The 25,594-nt window shown below is 36.7% G+C and overlaps 2 protein-coding genes across 2 annotated transcripts; both read left to right on the top strand.

The window, feature by feature from the left end:
- Positions 1-7,576: 7,576 nt before the first annotated feature.
- On the top strand, positions 7,577-9,898 carry LOC142224653 (uncharacterized). The gene has a single exon (XM_075294433.1). The coding sequence runs from the start codon at positions 7,577-7,579 to the stop codon at positions 9,896-9,898; it is 2,322 nt and encodes a 773-aa protein (XP_075150548.1).
- Positions 9,899-10,047: 149 nt separating this feature from the next.
- Positions 10,048-12,408, top strand: LOC142224652 (uncharacterized). Its single transcript, XM_075294432.1, has 2 exons — positions 10,048-11,189; positions 11,673-12,408. The coding sequence occupies exons 1-2, from the start codon at positions 10,048-10,050 to the stop codon at positions 12,406-12,408; spliced, it is 1,878 nt and encodes a 625-aa protein (XP_075150547.1).
- Positions 12,409-25,594: the final 13,186 nt, after the last annotated feature.

Raw genomic sequence — 25,594 nt, 5'->3', positions numbered from 1 at the left:
TGTGCGTTTCGTATAAAAAGAATATATCATATTCGTTAATAAAAGAGAAAAAATTACCAAATTTTAATTTACTATTTAGATTAGCTACATTATATGAGATCAATCGACACACCTCTAATTGCTAATTATACTGTCCAGCATTGTTGTTAATGTTGGCTGCATTTTTATGCATAGGTTCCTTCACCACAATCTCATAAGATGTGTGCAGTAAGATTTTTTTCAGGAAATCAGCATCATTGTTGGTATTAGCCACAATCTTATTGTCCATATAAGAGAATGGTTTGTTGTCAATAAAAATGCGGGAATCACCAATGCCAACTTTTAAAATTGAATTCGCTTTCTTAACTTCATTGCCTATTTGGCGTAGAATAAATCTCTTATTACGGACTTCAACAGGGTAATCTTTATCAACAAAGATATTGGTGCCTGATAGTAAACGTCTGTTGTGGTAGATATTGTTGGCTTCCAGCCGGGAGTTCATAGTAAAAATGAAGAGTTTACCATTTGACAGTATGCGAGCGTCAACAATGTTTCCATTTACTTTGAGGGTGTCACGGCAAATTTGTAAAAATTCTTTTTTAGCTTGTGGTATTGTATTATTTTTGAGTCCACGTACCGTAATGTTAAAACTTTTATTGCATCTGTCGGCTTCTACCAATCTCATCTTTACCTCCGACAGTTCCTTACGGAGACAAGCATTTTCTGAACGTAATTGCTGTACCTCGGTAGCTAAAGCTGAGAGATCATCTTTCTTGGCAACATTGAGCAACTTAGCATCGAGTGCGCTGTTACGCTTTTCATCGAAAATAGCCCAGGAGAAGAAGTCAGCTGATTGTTGTGTTTGGGAGGCAGCAGGTGCAGGTGTGTTGCAAGATTTGTCCATGGTTGGCAGTACCGGGGAACTTAAAATGCAGCGAGAAATATGTTTTTTGTTTGGTGTGCTAACGCTAGTATTATCTGGCGAAATCTGTTGTAGAAACCTCTTTGTTGTTGTTTCAGCCATACATAAGACATACAAATACCACACGTTACTGCAAGGCTCAAAAAGACTGCCAGAGATATTAAATATGATACAGCAGATATTAAAATCTGATGTAATAACACTAAGTTAGTTATTTGTAGCACCAAATAGTTTATAAAAATTGCAAACTTTATTTTGTTTATAAAATTATTTTGCACGCGAAAAAAAGTTGATGTTTGACGTTTCAGTGCAGGGTTGCCAATGGGAGAAAATATATTGATTTTTGTAATGAGCAGAATCTGATAATACTCAATGGCCAAACAAAAGGCGATGATCAGGGCAACTTAACATATGTGAGTAATGTTGGCACTTCAGTTAACGATATATGCGCTGTGGATATAAATATTCTTCAGTACGTATAAGATTTCCATGTTGAAGATAAAATTTGGTCAGACCATTTGCCCATTTCTTTTAGCATTTTGTTATATAACACGGGAAATATGGAAAATAATCTTCAATTACTACCAAAATTGATGTGGAAAGACGCAGATAGAACCAAATATCATTCCAATTTGAGAAAAAAATCTGAACGATTTTCTTGAACATAAAAATATTACATGTCTCAAAGAAATTACCGATATAATTACTGCATCAGTAGTCCAGCGAAATAGTATACAACATTTCGAGCCAAAACAAAAATGGTTTAATAGTAGATGCTACTGGGCGAGGAAAACAACATATGAATGTTTATCAAAGTTTCAGAAAACACATCAGGATTCTGACAAAGTAAAATATCTGAATGCAAAAAAGAAATATAAGGAAATATGTGAAACAAGCAAACAAATATTCTATGCAAAAATTGTTGAGAATCTTCAATATATATCAAATGGAAAAGAATGGTGGAGTTTAGTCAGACTAATAAATAACCAGGACTTTCAAATAAGTAGCTCACTCTCTGCTGAAGCTCTAAAAGATCATTTTTTCACCTTGCTACAATCACAAGAATCTAACAGGAGTATAGAATATGCTCCAAACCTAATGGAAAATTATATATTGGACTCAGATATCACCATAGACGAAATAAAACATATGTTGCATAAAACTAAACCAAACAAAGCTCCAGGAGAGGATAGAATCCCATATGAATTTTTCGTGAACGCAACCGATGAATTTCTCACAAAACTAGCCGAAATATATTGTTACGAATTTGATAATTATAGATATAAGTTTATTTAAATTAGTTTCCGTTAATTTAAAATTTAAAATTGTAACGATAAAATTTCGCTATCACTTGTTGGAATCATCTATTCATTTTCTAGTATTTTCCTGAATTTCTTTTATGTTCTTTTGTTTGCTTACCGAAATGTTAGTTCTTACTCTCTCATAGAATAACAACCCCTTTGCTTTGTTATTTTGCTTTCTCATTTCATCTCATTGTCTATTGTCATTGTTGTGTAGTAATGCGAGCATATATCTATGTGAGTGTGTATGTGTTTGGCAGCCACCAGACGAATTACTTAATGGTCGTAGATCCTTCTAGCATTGTCTAAGAATGTTCTGGCGTTGCCAGAATATTGTAGTGCTACCAGAATGTTCTCGTATTGCCACACCGTCATATATAAAAGCGCTCGCATGCTGCTAACGAGTGAGTCTTAATTAAAGCGTCAAACGAATAACTTCAGTGTGAACGAATTGTAAAGTGTGAAGTCATAGTAAATAAATTGTAGATTGTCGTTATTTAAAAGAACTGTGTTTTAATTGTCGGGTAATTAAAAACGCCTAAATATAAAAACGTAACAATTGGTGTCGGAAGTGAAATAACGGGAAAAAAAATCTACAATGAAGTTTAATGAGCTTCGTGTGGAAGACTTAAAAAAGGAATTGAGCAAACTGGAGCTGCCGACAACAGGCAATAAGGCCCAGCTTCAAAAGCGTCTACTGGAAGAGTTTGAACGGCGTAATATGGACATTGCGACGCATGAGTTTGATTATAAGGAAGACATTGATGAATCAATACTCGTCAATACAAGCAGTGTAGAAACTCCATCTGTGGCTTCGAGTGTTGTGGATTACACATCAATGCTCAATGTTTTGAGCAAAATGATGGAAGCAAATTCTAGAAAAATGGAAGAAAAATTCGACGAAAATTCTAGAAAAATGGAAGAAAATTCTAGATTGCAGAAAGAAAATGCCCTACAAATGGAAGCAAGTTCAAGAAAATTGGAAGAAAAATTCGATGAAAATTCTAGAATTCTCAATGAAAAACTACAACAAATTTCTGAAGGCATGGAAAAACGTGTGGACCATATAGAAAATCAAATTGTGGAATTGGATAAGAAAGTTCTTTCTGTGGATGAGAAAATTATGGTTCATGATGAGAAGTTTTTGCACATCGAGAAAAAAAATGTCAGAGCTGGAAATTAAAGGTGGTCCAGTGCGCGTCATTGAGGGCTCAAAAATCAAAACTCCTGTTTTCGATGGCTCAACGTCATTTGATGTCTTCAAATTCCATTTCGAAATGGTTGCTTCTAGAAATTTGTGGAATGACGATGATAAAGCAATTGAACTTCTATTGGCATTAAAGGGCAATGCTGCTGATGTGATACAAAGCATTCCCGCTGCTTCTAGAAATAACTATAATGAAGTAATAGCGGCACTTCAACGCAAGTATGGTGGAGAGCACAAGCAAGACATCTTTAGAATGGAATTAAGAGGTAGAGTCCAGAAATCAAACGAGACTCTACAAGACTTTGCAACAGAAGTTGAGCGGTTGGTGCTACTGACATACCCAGGAGAGAGTCACCCACTTGTGGACCGCATCAAAATTGAGACCTTTGTGAATGGCATTCGAGACCCAGACATAAAATGTGCAACATATGCGTCACAAAAGGCTACATTCGCAGAAACAGTAACATTTGCACTTGCGCAAGAAACTGCGAGATTGCTGGCACGGCCTCAAATTCACAAAGTACGCAGAGTAGAGACCGAGTGTGAAGAATCGAAATCTATCATTGACTCGATGAAAGAGGCAATGAAGCAGGTAATGCAAGAATTGAAACAGGATGCAACTAAATCCCGAATCAAATGCTATAACTGTGATAAGACGGGACATCTAGCTCGAGAATGCAAAGCACGACGCAAACGGTCAAGATCCACATCACCATCTCCATTAAACAATAACCATAAGAAGGTGACCCCACAGTCAAGTGAGTCACCTTTAAACTAAATCGAGCTAGTTCAGCGGGGCAAGAGCTGGCTCCCACAGACGATGGCCCCACCATCTCCATAGCAATAGTTCAACAGAAAAATAACAATTTAACTATTGCGGGTGTTATTAATGGCGACAAGCGTACTTTGACGTTGGATACTGGTGCATCAAAGTCTATCATTAGATCTGATTTAGTAAAAGGAAAAGTTACACCACTGATTGGAGTCAAGCTACGCACGGCTACAGGGGAACCCGCAACCGTATATGGAAAGGTCGCCGTAAAATTAACTATTGCTAACAAATCCGTTACTTATGATTTCATTGTGGCCGATATAATAGACGAAGTTATAATTGGAGCAGATTTCATGATTGCTTTTGGTATCAATCTGGATATGAAGCGTCGTGTAATGACATGGTGCGATGCCGAAATAACGGTAAACGTGGGCTATAGTGAGAATACACCCGTCAGACGTTTGACAACGAGCCAGTCAGAGTCTATACCACCGAATGCCGAAGCAATTATATGGGTTCCTATGAATGGAGATTGTGAAGTCGGCCAATTGTGGGTTGTTGAACCAGCAGAAAACAAAAGCAACAACATCTTGATAGCAAATGCCCTGGTAACAACGAACGAAGAGAAACTAATACCAGTTCGTGTCTTGAACTTGTCTGACAATCACGAGCAAATTGTAAAATTTTCTGACATTGGCAAATGTACACCATCCGAGGCAATAGTCAATTTGGAAGGCAACTCATCAAAGACACATGGAGCAGTGAGAAAACATCTAGAAGCGTATGTCGAGGCTTGGACACGTCATCTATCGCCGTCAGAGAGAAATAAAGCCAAGCAATTGTTGTGGAAAAACGCCTCTGCTTTTGCTTCTGAAAAGGGAAATCAAGGAAGAACATCTGTAGTGAAACATGAAATTAAAACCGCAGAAGAAAGGCCCATAAAACAGGCACCACGAAGTGTTCCCCTGGCAAAAAGAGGCGAAGTTCAAAAGCTCATAAAGGAAATGGCGGAGAGTGGAGTGATCGAGCCATCATCAAGTCCTTGGTGTTCCCCAGTTGTGCTGGTCAAAAAGAAAGATGGAAGTACCCGATTCTGCGTGGACTACAGAAAACTGAATGATGTCACCAAAAAGGACAGTTATCCGCTTCCACGCATTGATGACACGTTGGACACACTAGCCGGAACAACATGGTTTTCTACGCTTGATTTGCAGAGTGGATATTGGCAAGTAGAGATCGCCGAGAAAGACAAGGAAAAGACGGCTTTTGGCGTTAATGGCGGTCTCTGGCAATTCAATGTAATGCCGTTCGGGCTCTGCAACACTCCGGCTACCTTCGAAAGATTGATGGAGCGGGTACTGAAGGGGTTGCACTGGAAATCGTGCTTGATATACTTGGACGACATCATAGTGATGGGCAAAACATTTGACGAGCACCTTAAGAACTTGAAAGACGTTATCCAGCAATTGTCAGCCGCTGGTCTACGCCTTAACGCAAAGAAATGCTCCCTTTTCCAGCGGGAAGTTAAATACCTGGGTCATCATGTGACTGCAGAGGGCATATCCACCGATGAAGACAAAATCCAAGCTGTCAGAGATTGGCCACGACCCCGAAATCTCCACGAATTAAGAAGTTTCCTTGGGTTGTGTACATATTACCGACGATTCGTCCCAAACTTCGCCAGCATCGCCGCTAGTCTCCATAAATTGACGCAAAAAGTGGAGCGACGAACAGGAGGATTCATTCCAACATTTAAAAGAACTTTTATGTTCAGCTCCTGTTCTAGCGTATCCTATTCCGGGCGAAAAATTTGTTTTGGATACAGATGCTAGCGCGCATGGTATTGGAGGTGTGCTATCCCAACAGATAGACGGCAAGGAGAAGGTCATCGGATATTTCAGCCGAACGTTGTCCAAGCCCGAAAAGAACTACTGTGTAACGCGACGAGAGCTGCTAGCCGTCATAGAGGGTGTAAAACATTATCATTGTTATATACAGATTTGACCGTAGTATTATTTTTTGTTATAGTAGGTTTGTTATACTGGTTTTTTAATTCTTTATTTGAACATATGTACTTATATAAATTAGTTTTCATCGTAGTAGACTTTGTTTTTGAAATTATTGAAACTTAATTTTCTCTATTACTTTTTCATTTGTGTTTGAATTTTCAATGTTGCGGAAGGGTCTACAATTGTAAGTTCTTTAATTTAATTTGTAATACATATAATTTATTTATTGTAATTTTTAGTGAATAAACGAATTGAACAATTCCTGTTTATCAAAGGCCCTTTGGTTTTTTTTTGGCAACATTAATAACATTTTTATTCAAATTGAAAGAATTCCGAGGAAAATCTGGTTGATTTCTCTTTTGCCTTGTGAGAAATCCAGATAATCTAAGAGTTAATTTGGAAATCATAAATGTGAACATTGACGTTTGGATTATATCTTTGTGTAAGGATAATATAAAATATTTGTCGTTCTCTCTCTGCCGTTTGAGAGTTCCAGCGAAGTTTGATGATCATTTGTCGTTCTCTCTTTGCCGTTTGAGAGTCCCAGCGAAGTTTATTCTTTAAGTACGAATCCGCATCTCTATATGCTTCTTAGGAGTGGAAAATCTACGTCGATTGAGATGCCTTTGGAAAGATCTCCACAACGTAACGTCAGTCAAGATCAGAGTTCCGGCTCAAAAGGCCATCCTGAATCGCACAGACAAGGCTCTGGCGATGGAAATAATCAACAGCCAGTATTAACAATAGATAGTGTAGAAGAAATATCTGCACGATTTGCAAGACAAATGGAGGAAATGCAGTCAAATTTCTTAAGGCAAATTAACGCAATGCAATCAATGGTTGAAAGCAGCAATGTACAAATTAGAGACACGATTTCATCTCTAAGAAGTGAGTTTCAAAATAATGCATCTAACAATGAAATGCGGGTGAGTTTCTCGAACGCGAATAATGCAATATCAACAAATATGGGAAATTTAACCCATCTTGCCGACTCGAATTATAATATTTCAAACCCAGCTATATCCCAGATACAATTTAATACAACATTCGACAATACATATACAACTTCAACTACGTCATTCCAATCGAATATACCAAACTTTAGCCAATATACAATGCCAACGTTAACATCCGTACGTACAGGTCCGTGTTTATATCCATACCAAATTGCTAATGATTCTTCATATTTAAATCACTCACGTGCTATGCCGTATCCTACGACGTCGGGAGGTAATATTTCATTTACTCCATTGCCTCAGGACAATAACGCCAATTTGCATCGTCATAAGAAAATATATGATTTGCTCACCTGAAGATTGGCAAACTTTTATTGAATCTTTCAATAGCACTACGGTAGAGTTTCAGTATTCTGATTTGCATAATATTATGCGTTTACGTGAATCTTTATATGGAAAGGCTCGTGAAACGGTAGAATCGCTCTTAACAAACTCTAAAAATGTAGGAGCAATTTTGGACGTTTTGGCGGAAACCTTTGGAAGGCCAGACCAGTTGATAAAGTCACAAATTCAAAAGGTGCGAGTGCTTCCCAACATAAAAGAAACTGATTTCGATGGCCTCCTGAACTTTTCTATAAAAGTGACAAATATGACAACATTTTTGCAGTCAGTAGGGGGAGATTTTCATTTGGCAAATCCAATGCTTTTAAGCGAGCTTATATCGAAATTACCGGTATCAAAGAGAATTCACTGGGCCGAAACATGTCTAAGCTTGGGAAGTGCCCCAACTATTCTTGATTTTTCCAAGTGGTTGCATGATCAAGGAAAAATCATCCACATGGTAGCTGACTCTCTGCCCATCACCTCGACCGAGAATGATAAACGATCTAAAAAGTTTGCTTGTACTAGCGCGTCTGTTGAAAGTAAAGGATGCATTTTATGCTCAAAACATTGCAAATCGTTAGGTGAATGTGGCGATTTTATAAAACTGCCTTTGGAAATTCGATGGCAAAAGGCTAAATTATTTAAAGTATGTTTTATATGTCTAAAAGGAAACCATCAATCTTCAAAATGTTTTAAGAAGAAAAAATGTGACATAAACTCTTGTATGCGGTTCCATCATCGACTATTACATAAGGACCAGAATAATATAACTCAGATTAATAACTTGACCAATAACGATGGCGTAGAACAGCCAAATTCTTCCCAGCAAACATTAGGCCGTAATTGTCTTGCTGAAATAAATCCTAGAAATTGTTCGGTTTTATTCCAAGTAATTCCTGTCAGAGTGTTTGGTCCCACGACCTCAGAAATTATCTATGCGTTTATAGACGATGGGGCCAATGTGTCTATGATTGACGAACAGGTTGCTCGTAGCCTAGAAATTACTGGACAAAAAGATACTTTGGAATTACAGTGGATAAACAACCATGTTTCTAGAGAAGAGCCACAGGTTGTAACAGTCAAAATAAGTGGGATAGAACAAGACTCAAGCAAGTACACAATGAGGAATGTTTATATTACCTCGAAACTGAACTTACCAGTTCAAACTTTTAATCCCTCCGAGATATCTGAAGAAGCTAAACAACTTAATCTTCCTGGAGTTAATTTACATGGATACACTAATATAAAACCAAAAATGATTATAAGCCTGGCGCATGCATATTTGACAGTCACGATCGATACACCTAAAGTACTCTCTCCTTCTGGACCCATAGCTGCAAAATCGAGACTTGGGTGGATAATATATGGGCCAGTTGATAAACCAAAATCAAAATACATTTCATGTCATGTTAAAAGGTCAGAAAATGAAGAAAGGTCCCAGAATGAATTGGATAATATGATGAGAGATTATTTTGGCCAAGAAACTTTCGGAATCAAGACTCCTGTGAAACCATTGGTTTCCAGAGATAACCAAAGAGCATTAGACATTTTGAATTTGAGTACTAGGAAGTATGGAGATAGATTTGAAACGGGTTTGTTGTGGCGAAATGATAACGTTTTGTTTCCGGAATCCTACGAAATGGCGTTTAAACGATTGCTTACGGTTGAGCGAAAAATGCAAAAGGATTACAAATATGCAACAGAATATTGCGCCAAAATCGATGAGTATGTACAGAAAGGGTACGCAAGAATTATGGAGGAAGAAGAAGCGAATATGAAAACCAGTAAAACATTTTATTTGCCTCATTTCGGTGTCATGAATCCGAACAAGAAAAAGATGAGATTAGTTTTTGATGCAGCGGCTGAAACCCATGGAGTATCTTTAAATAAAAATTTAATTGCTGGACCCGACTTGAACCAACCCCTTCTAAAAGTTCTTTTTAAATTCAGAGAAGAAAAAATAGCTGTTTGCGGCGACTTGAAAGAGATGTTTCATCAAATATGCATTAAGAGATCGGACCAAGAAGCACAGCGTTTCCTATGGAGGGAAGGGGACCCATCAAAGCCAGTACGAAGCTATGTGATGCAACGTTTAATATTTGGAGCTACGTGTTCTCCAACAATTGCACAATATGTCAAAAATAAAAACGCTGAACAATTTGTTGATTCTTTTCCTAGAGCTGTCAAGTCAATTAAGGATAAGCACTATGTGGATGATTTTGAAGATTGCTTTGAAAGTGAAATGGAAGCTGTTCAAGTGGTTCGATCCGTGATAGAAATACATAAAGCTGGAGGTTTTGAAATGCACAATTTTGTTACCAACTCAGATTTTGTGGCGAATCAACTAGGTATTGAAATGATTCGGTGAATGTAGGAAAAACCGCAGAAAGGATTTTAGGAATGCATTGGCTGCCAAAATATGACAAGTTTACGTTCATATTAAAATTTCATAAAGTTCCAGAGGACGTATTGAACTTGAAACGAATACCCACAAAAAGAGAATTACTCTGCATAGCTATGTCGGTGTTTGACCCATTTGGGTTTGTTGCAAATTATATGATCGGTTCCAAAATACTAATGCAGGAAGCATGGAAGAATGGTATTGGTTGGGACGAGAAATTGCCGGAAACTATATATTCAAAATTCAAACAATGGTTGCAACAGATCAAAAAACTTGAATGCTTTGAAATCCCTCGATGGTATTTTGATGGGCGTAAAAGGAAATCGATCCAACTGCACATATTCTGTGATGCGAGTGAACAAGCAGTAGCTGCTGTGGCTTACTGGCGAATAGAATATGAGGATAATTCCATAACAATAAATTTTATTATTGGCAAAACGGCATGCGCCCCCTTGAGATTTCATTCAATACCAAAGCTGGAACTACAAGGAGCGGTGTACGCAGCCCGATTAAAGAAAACCATAGCAGAATGCCATGAGATAGAATTTGACAAATGTTTTTTATGGACAGATTCTCGTACAGTGTTAAGTTGGATCAGATCGGACCAAATGAAATACAAGCAATATGTCGAAAATAGGGTATCCGAAATTTTGGAATATTCATATGAATCTCAGTGGCGTTGGTGTCCAACTTCAAAAAACCCAGCAGATAAAGCAACGAGAGCCCATTTCCCGTTTAAATATGACCCTGAAGATGAATGGAAAAACGGACCTGAATTTCTTATTCAATCGGAATTCGATTGGCCTAACGAATGTAATATTTTGGGAATATCTTACAGATGTAAGGAAGAGTTAAAACAAAAACATATGACGTGTGCTGCAATAGAATCTCCTAGCATCTTAGAAAAGATTGTGAACGGTAATTCCAAATATATCAAGGTACTCCGGATAGTAGCTTGGATATTAAGATTCATCAACAACACTCGTCGAGTTATTCACGGTGACGAAATGTTTAGACATGAGTTGTCTGCTGAAGAGATATCCGAAGCCGAAAATCTCATCTTGATACAGATTCAGAAAGAAACTTTTTGGGAAGAATATTCAGATATAAGTAAAGGAAAGCCTGTTTCGAAATCAAGCCCTTTATTGACGTTATTACCGTTTCTGGACGAAAAAGGCATAATTCGAGCCAATGGCCGTCTTCAAAATGCGACTTGCCTTTCAGAACAAGCAAGAAACCCTGTAATACTTCCTAAAGGGTACCGAGAGAAGTTCACCAATGTGGTATCACAATGGACTGAATAGTCTAAGTGAGCCTGATACATCGGGCTGCCACCTAACCTAACCTAACCTAAAGGGTACCGATATAGCCGTCTAGTTGTGGAATACTATCATCGGAAAAATTGTCATCAAAATTCCGCAAAGGTAATCTGTGATGTTCGGGAAAAGTTTTGGATTCCATCAATAAGAAGCCTACTAAGGTCAGTTGAAATGCAATGCAATTCGTGCAAACTAAGAAAAGCGAAACCCTCGCAACCGGTAATGGCAGCCTTACCTATTGATAGAGTTACACCATTTGTGCGTCCATTTTCTTATACCGGAGTGGATATTTTTGGGCCATTTAATATTAAAATAAGAAGGTCGACAGAAAAAAGATATGTGGCATTATTCACGTGCCTGACTGTAAGAGCTGTTCATATGGAAATAGTTGCAGATTTATCTACCGACTCTTTCATTTTAAGTTTAAGAAATTTTATGAATAGAAGAGGAATTCCTTTGCAAGTGAGAAGTGACAACGGGAAAAACTTTGTTGGTCTGCAGAAAGAATTAAGAAACGAAAAAGACTTTCTGGATCATAATCAAATTAATTGTTTTTTATCTTCACTCGGAATAAAATGGATCTTTAATACCCCTGCGGATCCCAGCGCTGGTGGGGCTTGGGAGCGCTTAATACAGTCCATTAAAAAATCTCTTGAAGTATTGTTGCGTGGTCTTGATCCGAAACTCGAAGTTTTTCAAAGCCTACTGTTGGAAGCAGAAAATATTGTGAATTCTAGACCACTCACACACTTGCCTTTAAAACCAAACGATCCTGAGCCCCTTACCCCCAACCACTTTTTAATTGGAACCACCAACTCAACACAAACTCCCGCGGCGTTCGATGCCAGTTTGGTGAATTTGCGAAAACAATGGCGCATTTTAAAAAATTTAAAGAATGGCTTCTGGGGGCGATGGTTAAAGGAATATTTGCCAGATCTAACCAGAAGGGTTAAATGGTGTGTGCCTTCAGAAAAACTTCAAATTGGGGATCTTGTTATTGTCTGTGACAGTAATCTACCCAGATCAAAATGGAAACGAGGCAGAATATTGGAAACCTATTGTGGAAGTGATGGTGTAGCTAGATCTGCAGATGTAAAAACACAAGATGGAATTTTCAAAAGACCAATATCGAAGCTGGCCAAATTGGATTTTGAATAGTGGTGAATTTCCGCACGTCAATTCACGGGGGGATGTTATATACAGATTTGACCGTAGTATTATTTTTTGTTATAGTAGGTTTGTTATACTGGTTTTTTAATTCTTTATTTGAACATATGTACTTATATAAATTAGTTTTCATCGTAGTAGACTTTGTTTTTGAAATTATTGAAACTTAATTTTCTCTATTACTTTTTCATTTGTGTTTGAATTTTCAATGTTGCGGAAGGGTCTACAATTGTAAGTTCTTTAATTTAATTTGTAATACATATAATTTATTTATTGTAATTTTTAGTGAATAAACGAATTGAACAATTCCTGTTTATCAAAGGCCCTTTGGTTTTTTTTTTTGGCAACATTAATAACAATCATAAATATTTGTATGGACAAAACTTCTTGCTCAGGACTGATCACTCAGCTCTACGATGGTTGCTCCAATTCAAGAATCCGGAAGCTCAACTGGCACGTTGGATCGAGAGGCTCCAAAGCTATGATTTCAGTATCGAGCATAGAAAAGGTGGAAAACACGGTAACGCTGACGCTTTGTCACGTCGACCTTGCAGTATAGAATGCAAGCACTGCTCGAAAGCTGAACATAAGGAGGAGATTGTTGATATTCGGCTGTTACACATCGAATCTGGAGTGGACTGGCCAACAGAACAGCGTAAAGATCCCATTTTGAACAAAATTATTTCGGCAAAGGAAGAGAACAAGAAGCCCAGTAAGAAAGACATAGCAGCCGAAAGTCCACTTATGAAATCATACTGGGCTCAATGGGATAGTTTAGTTCTAGTCAATGGATCCCTGCAACGTAAATGGGAAAGCGAAGATGGCAAGAGCAGCCGAAATTTGATCATCGTTCCAGATTCCAAAATAAGAGACGTTTTGGCGGAGTTCCATAATGGTCCCAGTGGAGGTCATCTGGGAATAACCAAAACCGCCGAGAAAGTGAAGCAACGATTCTACTGGGTTGGATGCCAGAAATCAATTGCTGAATGGGTAGCCAATTGCGAGAAGTGCATGAAGGCGAAAGGTCCAACAAGGAAAAGTCGAGGTCCTATGCAAGAATATAGACCAGGAGCCCCGTTTGAAAGAATAGCAATGGACGTGGCAGGCCCTTTCCCAGTAAGTGATTCTGGAAACCGTTATGTCCTTGTGGTCATGGATTACTTCAGCAAATGGCCGGAGGTGTATGCAATTCCAAACCAAGAGGCAAAAACGATTGTGGATGTGGTCAACAAAAACTGGATATGTCGCTACGGTGTGCCGTCCGAGATTCACTCAGACCAGGGAAGAAATTTTGAATCGGCCATATTCAAAGAAATGTGTGAATCCCTTGGTATCAAGAAAACGAGGACTAAGCCATTACATCCACAATCCGATGGCATGGTAGAAAGGTTTAATCGCACCCTGGAGGAACATCTTCGAAAAGTGGTGGACAACGGCCAGAGGGACTGGGACGAGCATATATCAAAGTTTTTGCTGTCGTATAGATCTGCCATTCATGATTCCACCTCTCGAACACCGGCCAATGTTCTATTCGGAACTGAGTTGAAGTTGCCTGGAGATCTGATATTCGGCGCTAAACCTAATGAGCTCGCCATGGAAGAAAACAGAAACGACATCCCAAACACTTTCGGTGAAGTTCACGAATCAGTGCGCAACAAAATAAAAATGGTCAGCAACAGAATGAAGGCGAGATACAATCGTGCTGTAAATACTGAGGGCTTCCAAGAAGAAGAATTGGTTCTGCTATTTAACCCGCAACGAAAGAAAGGATTGTGTCCTAAACTGCAAACACAGTGGGAAGGCCCATACAAAGTCATCAAGAAGATTAATGATGTTGTATACCGGATTCAGAAGGACGACAGCCCTAGATCAAAGATGAAAGTTGTACATCTGGAACGATTGGCTCCTTACGGAACAGGTTCTGTGCCTGTTCGGGACGAACAGGCTTAAGCGGGAGGCAGTGTTACGAATTTGATAATTATAGATATAAGTTTATTTAAATTAGTTTCCGTTAATTTAAAATTTAAAATTGTAACGATAAAATTTCGCTATCACTTGTTGGAATCATCTATTCATTTTCTAGTATTTTCCTGAATTTCTTTTATGTTCTTTTGTTTGCTTACCGAAATGTTAGTTCTTACTCTCTCATAGAATAACAACCCCTTTGCTTTGTTATTTTGCTTTCTCATTTCATCTCATTGTCTATTGTCATTGTTGTGTAGTAATGCGAGCATATATCTATGTGAGTGTGTATGTGTTTGGCAGCCACCAGACGAATTACTTAATGGTCGTAGATCCTTCTAGCATTGTCTAAGAATGTTCTGGCGTTGCCAGAATATTGTAGTGCTACCAGAATGTTCTCGTATTGCCACACCGTCATATATAAAAGCGCTCGCATGCTGCTAACGAGTGAGTCTTAATTAAAGCGTCAAACGAATAACTTCAGTGTGAACGAATTGTAAAGTGTGAAGTCATAGTAAATAAATTGTAGATTGTCGTTATTTAAAAGAACTGTGTTTTAATTGTCGGGTAATTAAAAACGCCTAAATATAAAAACGTAACAATATAATAACATTTACTCTAATAGTAAAATGGATGAAGTCTTCCAAAAGTCAATTATTTTTCCGATTCATGAGAAAGGTAGTTTGGATGATGCATCTAATTATCTAATTACCTAACCTAATTATAGAGGAATTTCATTCATGAACTCCGCAGCGAAAATATTCATGGGAATTCTCAATGAGCGGTTATTACAATGGACTGAAGAAAATGGTATAATGGAAGAACACCAGGCTGGTTTTCGAAAAAATTACTCCGCAATGGACTATATATACAACTTAGCCGCCATTGTTAATATTAAACTGGAAGAAAGGAAGAAAATATATGCCTTCTTTGTAGACTTTCGAGCTGCATTCGACAAAATACCTCGAAATCTACTAATTTTTAAACTACACCAAATGGGAATTTCACTAAAATATGTAAAAATGATACAGGCTGTATATAGTAATACGCAGTCCGCAGTGTGGACTGGAAGAGAGCTATCTAGTTATTTTGAAACTCAGTCAGGTGTAAAGCAAGGTTGTCTTTTATCGCCTTTACTGTTTTCCCTCTATATCAATGATCTAAGCGAGTCCCTTGGTGAAGGACTGTATATAGAAGACATTCATATTAGGGTTTTACTGTATGCCGACGATATAGTTTTACTAGCTGAAGAACCTAGTGCCCTTGTAACTATGATTAATAAATTAGAGGAATACTGCAATAAATGGAATTTAGTGGTTAACGCAAGTAAATCCAAAATTATGGTCTTTCGCAAAGGAGGTCGAATATCCCAAAATAATGCGTGGATCTATCAAGGGGAACGACTTGAAATAGTACCAGACTACAAGTATTTAGGAGTAATACTAACACCACAGATGAAATTTTTGAAACATATCCAGGCTCGAAATAACCAGGCAAAAAGTGCTATAAAGTGCACATGGAATAACTTTTTGAGAAAGGAGGATATTTCCCTTGAACAAAAATTGAATTTGTACACGGCAGCATGTAGATCAGAACAGACATACGGAGCTCAGATTTGGGGATATGGAAACTTCGAACAAGTTGACCAGCTTCAACGCTTCTTCCTTAAACTAGTTCTACGATTACCAGAATGTACACCAAATTACGCCTTATACATTGAAACGGGAATAGAAGAAAGCCATCTATACACTCTTCAGCTTCATTTGAGATACATCTTCAGGACCATTTATCAATATACTGCAGAAAGACTTCCTCATCAAATGACCCTAATAATAATGAGAAAAAATCTATTTTGGGCCAAATACATCAATAACCTACTGAATGAATTGGGCATGCCATTATTAAGAGAAACCTCGGCATCGGAATCTTGGAATAGAATAGTTGATTTGTTGCTGGAAAACTTGTGCCGGGTTAACAGGGAAAAATCGATCCATAGAGCTCAGCAAATCACATCACGTTTTTACAGAAACTTAGATCCTGATAGAGGCAAACTGTATTTCACCGGAGGTTATACCTTGAGAGAGATTACATGGATTTTAAAGGCACGTGTGGACTTAATATATCTAAATTCACATAATCGCAATGCAGATTATCAATGTTCGCTTTGCAACCTTTCGGAGAGAGACACTTTACCATTTCTTAGCTGTTTGTCCAATTTTTAGAGGCCAGCGGACTCAATTCTTTTGTAAAACATACTTGTCCGAGCAAGAAGTTGTACAAATCTTAGATGGAAGAGTGGATAATGACTGGAGAAACTTGGTCAAATATATTACAGCCTCAATTACATACAGGAAGCTGATAATGTCAGAGTATTCCTAATTTACTTCCATATTCGTATATGTGCAACCCTCAAAGTCATACACAATTTTTTAAAAGTAAATTCCGGCTGACGACGACATGTCATAGCCGTAAATCTTTGTTTCATTTTATCTATTTTTTGTAAGAAAAACAAAACAAGTAACTAAAATGTAACATCAAAAATTGTATAACATGTATATATAAATGAAAATTATGAAATAAAGATACTACTACTACTACTACTACATTGAAGGTTTGCCGTTCCGTATTATTACGGATCATGCTAGCCTACGTTGGCTGATGAACCAAAGGGATCTATCAGGACGATTAGCTAGGTGGAGCTTAAAGCTCCAAAGATATGATTTCCAAATCGAGCACCGGAAAGGTTCCCTGAATATCGTGCCTGATACCTTATCCCGCTTCGATGTTGAGAATTGTTTTTTGTTAATTTTGGGTGTGATGGCATTGATGTAAATAGTCAACATTTCTCCAATCAAGAGTATTCTACCCTCAAGAAGGAGAATAATGACAAATTACCAGATCTCCGCATTATGGGTAACCTCGTATTTAAAAGAGTGAAGTACAGACAAGGCTTAGACAATGAGGAGCATGGACTATGGAGACTGTGGATACCTTCCACGTTGACTGATGGTTTGATCAAGTCAATGCATGATGTTATCTCGTGTCATGGAGGGTTTTCGAAAACTTTATCCAGAATAAGATAATAAGATAATAAAAGTACTTTTGGCCTTCGATGACAAAGATCTCAGGGCCTATATAAGTAAATGTGACGTCTGTAAGATGGTAAAGTCCACAAACATAGTGTCTAGACCTACTATGGGTGGACAATTTCATACCTACCGATACTTTCAAAGGTTGTATTGTGATTTCTTGGGCCCATACACATGCTCGAAACGGGGTAATTCATATATTTACATTTGCTTAGATCACTTGACGAAATTTGTGCTTTTGAAACCACTTCGGGCAGCGAATACGGCGAATGTAGTTCTTTTCATGCAGACCGAATTATTTCCGACTTTCGGTGTACCACAATTTATCCATAGTGATAATGGTAAACAATTCACATCCAATGACATGATGGATTTCTTTCGAACCTATGGGATTGTGCACATCAGAACTGGACTCTATTCACCACAATCTAACTCATCAGAAAGGGTGAATAGAGAGATAACCAAACTAAGGTGTTTTCTGGATGGGAAGAAGGACCATTCTGACTGGGACAAGTACTTGCCTCAGATCCTTTCCATTTTGAGAAGTGGCTATCACAGCTCGCTAAATTGTTCGCCATATTTTGCCCTTTTTGGCCAAAATATGTGCCAACATGGACCGGCTTATGGAGTCTTGGAGAAACTTAACTCACTCAATTATGACCAATTTGAAGTGACAACAAATTCTGACAAACTCCAACAGATTCTCGAGAAGTTGAAGGATAATATGGATAAGGCCTATGAAAGATGCTCTAAGATATATAATTTAACATCCCGCAATATTGAATTTAGGGAGGGTCAGACCGTATTTCGCAAGAACCACATGCTAAGAAATATGTCTAAAACAATTAATTCCAAATTCCTGCCTTGTAGGTAAATTTCATGCATCCGATTTGAAGAAATAGGACTATTTGCTTTAAGCCCGGCTATTCGTGGGTCGGTGCTGGCTCGTCTGTCGTACTTTCGTTAACTTTTTTGAAGAAAACGTGAGCCGCAAATCGAATCTAAAATTAATTGGAATAATCACTTGTGATATTTATAATAATCAGAAGAATAAGAAAAGACTTTTGTGATTCGGGACCATTTGAAATATTATCTCAGAAAATTCTTATCCAAATTATTGAAATTGTAAATTATTACCAAAAATTCTACGAAACGTGAACTTCTGGAAATATATTAAAATATTAATTTTTCATTTGGATATTATTGCTCCAAAAGAAAAGAAAACAACATTGAGCCAAAGGAGAGACTGTTTAAGAAGTTAAATAATACTGTCGACTATTAAATTATTAAATCGAAATTAAATTATAGGCTCAATGTTTGACCAATTTTACATTACATGGATTTCTTTTGGTACAAGAACAACAGGCCCATTGATAAAATCTGTATTCATGAATGGGAGAGAATTCATTCATAAGCTGCATTAGAAGATTCTAATATATCGAACAACAATTACTCATTGATTAACAGTATCATTTCCATTCATGACCATCACCAGAGGAGTCATCGAAGAAATAATTTACCAACAACAACACGACCGTAACCAGCTGAGGAATTTCATTTATAGCATACCTAATAAGATAAACTGATCTGAGAGTTCCAAACTTAAGAGAGGATTAATGTGTTTCATTTTGTTATATTGTACAATTACACAAATGCTGGATAACTTAATTAAATCGATGAATGAGCAAAGTAAAGGTGAAAAGTAGAAAACAAAACCAACAGAAAAACAACCATTCTAACACAACCCGTATTATTGCAAATTTGCCAATTTTTTTTTTGTTTTGTTCCATGTTTTTTCCAAAATTCCACAGGTTTCATTATGACTCGCTGGATTTGCCATTGCAATGACCGTCATTATCACCTAAAATTGTAAGTACAACAAACACAGAAAAAGGGGCAAAGAAACTTAATTCTGTCATTTAATTTTTATACCCACCACCATAGAATGGTGACGGGGGTATAATAAGTTTGTCATTCCGTTTGTAGCACATCGAAATATCGATTTCCGACTATATAAAGTATATATATTCTTCATCAGGGAGAAATTCTAAGACGATATAACGATGTCCGTCTGTCTGTCTGCCTGTTGTAATCACGCTAGAGTCTTCAATAATGAAGCAATCGTGCTGAAATTTAGCACAAACTCGTCTTTTGTCTGCAGGCAGGTCAAGTTTGAAGATGGGCTATATCGGTCCAGGTTTTGATATAGTCCCCATATAAACCGACTTCCCGATTTGGGGTCTTGGGCTTATAGAAATCGTAGTTTTTATCCAATTTGCCTCAAATTTGAAATCTAGAGGTATTTTATGACCATAAAGAGGTGTGCCAAAAATGGTGAGTATCGGTCCATGTTTTGGTATAGCCCCCATATAGACCGATCTCCCGATTTGGGGTCTTGGGCTTATAGAAACCGTAGTTTTTATCCAATTTGTCTGGTGTATCGTGATATAATTTAATTAGTTCTAATTGTTCCGGATTACTTATAATTTCTCGAGGTTTTTCATATAATAAAATATTGACGTCATAATTCTCCAAATAATTATTAATTTTTTCCTTAAATTCTCTAGGGTTACCATTTTAAATATTTCGTCACCTTTTTCTAGTGCGAATGTTTTAATATTCATTCTGCTTAACTCAGATGATAGCTTCTCCCAAAGATTACCTAAGTAATAGGGATTATCACTACATCTTATGGCCAATTCGTTCACCAGCGATTTCTTAACTTTTTCATCTATTTCCTGAGGTGTCATCGATTTTAATGTATCGGAGACTATCTTTATACCTGATAATACATCCGCGTTTGTATTATTCGTTCCTTTCTTATATACAATATAGCACCTAACGCCCTAAATCTGAATATTGCAAAATCGGTGGAGTTACCAACTTAGTCTTAAGTGTTTCGAAAGCTTCCTTACATTGTTGTGTTCATTAAAATTTCTTAATCCTATTCAACAAGGCATTCAAACACGACATAACAGCTTTTCTGTTAAAATCCTTAATGAAATATAGAAGTTTCACCATTATTGGAGAAAAAACTCCTTTCCTAAAATATAATAATGCCATCAAAAGCAGGTTTTTACGAAATGTAGATCAAACATGTAAAATTTTTTTAATATAGTTTTCAAATCATCTTCATTTTTCTGTTTCAAACAAGTTACTAGCCAAAAAATTCAAGCTATGAGAGTTACTTTAAGCAAATTAGTAAAAGTAAAAAGTATTAATCGATATTAAGTGCAGTTTACAAAAAAAAATCAACTTCATTACTACAGGATAAGTTTGAGTCATAAAAGCATATTTGTTTTTACAATTTATTTAAAGATTTAATTGGATTAAATATTATTCCATTTTAATTATTTAAAACAGTATTATACTTATTTCTATATATATATATTTTTTTGTAGGTATTTCTTTTTTTGTAATAATAATATTTATTATTTTTTATTAATAATCGGTTATATGTTTGTTACATTTTTTTTTGATTGTTTGAATCGACATTTTGATTGACCAGCAAGGACGCAGGATGGAATCTGATAAGGGTAAAGGAGATACTCTTGCAGAGGAATTTGCTGAGATTCAGACCAGAGTGGCCGATATTTCCAATAATGAAACACCAATGATTGATGAGAGACCCAGACTGGGAAATATGACCGTATTTGGAGAAAACTTTATGAGCGATGGTACTATGATTGGAAATTCCATTCAAACACCGATCAGACTTATAAAGCCAAACGAAGTAGGTGCTCTATTACGATATTTGAATACAAAGAAGAGCTCTGGAGACGATGGAATTCCCAATTATATACTAAGGAGAACGGATCATATATCCTGGAATTTTCTATGCAGACTACTCAATCACTGCTTGAATATTAAATATTTCCTTAAGAGCTGGAAAAGATCGAAAGTGGTACCGATCTTGAAACCTGGAAGGGCTCCAAAGGAACCCATCAGTTATAGGCCAATTTCACTTTTATCATGTGTGGGTAAATTATTCGAAATTTTCATACTGGAGAGAATAAATGATAAAATAGAGGAGGCGAATATCCTAACAGATTTCCAATACAGGTTTTTAAAGGACTAAATGAGAGAAGCGCAACCATAGCGGTTAGTTTGGACTTCCAGAAAGCGTTCGACTCTGTTTTGCAAGGTGGTATTGTATTAAAAATGAGACATTTCGGATTTGGGAATCAACTAGCTGAAATGGTAGAAAATTATCTTAAAGGCAGATCATTCACAATCAACCTGGATGGAACGAGATCTGAGACACAAATAGTCAGAGCAGAGGTGCCACAAGGTACATAAAAGGATTAAAAAAAAAATATATAAAAACGCCAGAAAATATATCCCAAATATTTTGATAAATTGAACACCTGTAAAGACTAATGAAGAAATGAGATACTTACCCCCATTTTCATGAAGCTCCGTTAGTGCTACGTTAGCTAACGAACTTTTAAACCGTGATATCTACATATCTGTCATCTTGCGTATATATTCCATATGCCAGTTAGAAACTTAACTGCTGAAAATTTTTCGGTTAAAGTTAACCGGAGAAAAGATGTTTCCATTTTTCTTTCGGTTAACTGGCAGTTAAAGCCTAACTGAGCTACATGAAAATGACCGTTAGAAGTAGAATTCCAACAAAACATGACATTCACAGGACATGGCAAAGGCAGCAAAATTTTTAGGACATATCAACATGTCCTACGAAGAAGAGAAGACTTGTCCAAGAAAGTTCGCTTGGCAATATACAGACAAATAGTGAGACTGCCTATGCCTTCCCAATATGGTATACGATCTCATCACACCAAATGGAACTTATGGGTATATAAAAACCCGAGTTGCTAATTAATATATGATAAAGTAAAAATGCAACTCATTGATCGCTGCATGATAGACGTTGCAATTGGCCACCTAATAAAATGTAGATCTCACCCTAATCATATAGTTAGGGAATTTTGCTTAGAAAATAATTTAAAAAAAATAATTCATAATTTATAACATATTTAGAAAAAAAAAACAAAATAAATAATAATTTATGGACATTAGACAAATATCTAAAGTCAATGTGTCTGACACACCTTAGCGAGGAGGGTATAATGGTTGACTCGGATGAAAAATTTATACTTTACCACAGACGATTTAAAAGGAAGGATTTTACCTCATTGGTATACAACATGGCACAATGAGCCATATATTGTAAATAATGTAAATAGATATGTTGAATTAGTATTTTATTTTATTTTTACTTCTTATTTTATTTTTATTAGATATAGATGGATTGATTTTAATTTTATTTTGTACATAATTTCTGTAAATACTTTATTTTTTAGTTTGTAGATTAAGTATAGCACATAAAACAAAACGAGAGATTCTCCGAGTTTTTCCCTTTTTACGGAGATAAAATATAGAGAGATTGACATTGGTCTAAATATATATAAAATATAGAGACATAAATGGGCTGGCCTTACCAAACGTTTATATAAAAATGAAAAATAAAATATATATCTAGATATGTATAATAAAGTTAGATGTAAAACTTTAAATGATTGATTTAATCAAAATGTACGTATATAAGGACATGGAAAATAAAATGAATCTGAATCGGCCATACAATTAATACCGTTTTGACAGTGTTTGTGTGCATACCTCGTGAAGTGAAATAATAAGTGAGAAATGGCTCGTACTAAGTGCTAAATGTAGCAAAGAAGGATATTGAGTAAATTTTTCACAAGTGGACTATTAAGGAACTTTTTCATACCAGACACAGTGCTGCAGTGTCTGAATTTTCCTTCAGTGAAATTGAGAAAAATTTTCTCTAAGTGTATCGAAAAAAATTTTCTCAGTGTATCGGAAAAATTTCTCACAGTGTGCTGTAAATTTTTTCTCAGTGTATCGATTTTTTTTTTCAGTGTACCGAAAACATTTGTTTCAGTGTACCAAACATTTTTTTCAGTGTACCGAAAATTTTTGCTCGAGTGTAAGGCCGAATTTTGCTCGAGTGTAAGAGTTGATTCCTTTTCCTCCGCATCATGACAGCTCATACAATAGTCATTATACTTCGCGCCTATAGCCTATCAGGCAGCGACCCGTTATAGCAGATATCAGGAGTGATGTCTGGCGTCTGGAGAACACTAGCATATCTAGTGTGCGGTTTAAGTTTAAATGGGGCCATATTTGCTTGGTGTCGTTACAACCCTTGCAATTCTCCGATCGAACATTTGCCATCATGACAGCCTTCTCACGCAGTAAGAGCTTGCAGGTAGCCAGAGGCATACCAACAGATTCTAGTTCCCCTGGAATATGTAAGGTAGTCCCTAGCCTTGCTAGCTCATCTGCTTCGTAGTTCCCCGGTATGTTCCTATGGCCAGGCACCCATATTAGGTGAATATTGTGCTGCTCAGCCATCTCATTGAGAGATTTGCGGCAGTCGATGGCCGTTTTCGAGTTGCAGGTTGACTGTCTGAGTATATATTAATGCCAATATTGCTTGGAGAATTACTTCTTAGCCAATTCACCACTTCTCTTATTGCTAATATTTCAGCCTGATAAACACTACAGTGATAAGGTAATTTTTTCGTTATTCGAAGTTGCAGATCTTTAGAATATACTACGAAACCCACTTGTCCATCCAATTTGGAGCCATCAGTGTAGAAATCTATATATCTTTTATTCCCCGATGTCCGTGTACACCACGCCTCACTGTTGGGAATTAGAGTCTCCAACTTTTTGTCGAAAAGTGGTCTCGCCAAAGTGTAATCCACTACGTTAGGCACATCTGGCATTATTTTGAGGACCGAACTGTGACCGTAACTTTTTCCGACCACAGCGATAGCTCGCGCAACCGCACAGCCGTTGTTGCAGCTGACTGTTTGGCCAAAATGTCTAAAGGCAATAGATGCAGTATGACATTAAGGGAATTTGTTCCTTATTAAAATTAGTAAAACTACGAGACCGACAATCGTTGTGTTCAATTCAAATTTTATTTAGAGATAAAAAAAATTTTATCTCTAAATAAAACAAAATTCAAATTCAAATCAAAGAACTAATGATGTAAATTAAATAAGTGAATGTAAAGTAGTTTCAACAAAGTGTTTGTTCAACACTCCTCCTCATTCACTTTTAAGTTACATTTTTGGCAAAGATCTGCATGTTTAGATGGATTTAAAGGTTTTGTTAAAATGTCTGCAATCATTTCATCCGTGGGACAATAACTGCACGAAATAATTTCTTTCTTGATGAGGTCCTTTACACGTTTGTACTTGGTATCCATATGCTTTGTTTTAAAGGAAAATTTGTCATCATTAGCTAATCGTAAACAGCTTTGGTTATCGTTCAAAATTGGTGTGGGTTCATCTTGTGATTGCTCAAAATCTTACAATATTTGCTTTTGCTTCCTTAGCTAAAATACTTACTGCAGCTGATACATCGGGTATTGTATTTACGGATACGTATAGCAGGTGTCCAATTAGTTTTCTATATTTAAAATTCGTTTCTAAGGGCATAGACTTTTCTCCTCCCTTTCTGTAGCCTATATCCATTGGACTTTTTACTAGTTTGCAGTTACTTAAAGTATATTATTCCGCAATTCTTTCTATATAATTCTTTTGTCCGAGTTGAAAATTTCCGCTTTTATCTCTATAAATCTCAATTCCAAAATAGTGTTTTATATCACCCATATTAGAAATAGCAAACTATTTCTGCAAAAAGTACGTTATATGTTCTGTTTGTTGAACGCTTTTACAAGCAATTATAATGTCGTCCACATATATAAGTATGAAACAAACATTTCCTTTTATTTCTCCAGAGTATAAACATAAATCATTCTTACTCTGTTTAATGCCTAGTTCTTGAAGTACCTCGTGTAGAACGGAGTTCCACATCCTAGCGGCTTGTTTCAACCCATAAATACTTTTTTTAATAAACACACCAAATTATCATTTTCGAATCCAGGTGGTTTTTGCATGTATAAGGTTTCCGATAACGTACCGTTTAGAAATGCTGTTTTGACATCGAGGTGATTAACAATAAAATTATTCTTTCCTATGAGTAGCAACTTGTGCAAATACCTCGTCGTAGTCAATGCCATACTTCAGCGAGAATCCTTGAGCTACTTGTCGGGCGACATATAT

The sequence above is a fragment of the Haematobia irritans genome, chromosome 2 (genome assembly GCF_050003625.1).
Source record: "Haematobia irritans isolate KBUSLIRL chromosome 2, ASM5000362v1, whole genome shotgun sequence".
NCBI lineage: Eukaryota > Metazoa > Arthropoda > Insecta > Diptera > Muscidae > Haematobia > Haematobia irritans.
Note: the sequence above shows the minus strand (reverse complement) of the source record. Positions and strands in the feature narration are given on the sequence as shown.

What these genes read in the sequence shown, in the direction of transcription:
- LOC142224652 (XM_075294432.1), top strand. Translation starts at nt 10,048, where the DNA reads ATGTCGGTGTTTGACCCATTTGGGTTTGTTGCAAATTATATGATCGGT. An exon ending in CCTGTAATACTTCCTAAAGG is followed by an intron (nt 11,190 to 11,672) that starts GTACCGAGAGAA and finishes TTTCATTTTAAG; the next exon opens with TTTAAGAAATTTTATGAATA.
- LOC142224653 (XM_075294433.1), top strand. Translation starts at nt 7,577, where the DNA reads ATGCGTTTACGTGAATCTTTATATGGAAAGGCTCGTGAAACGGTAGAA.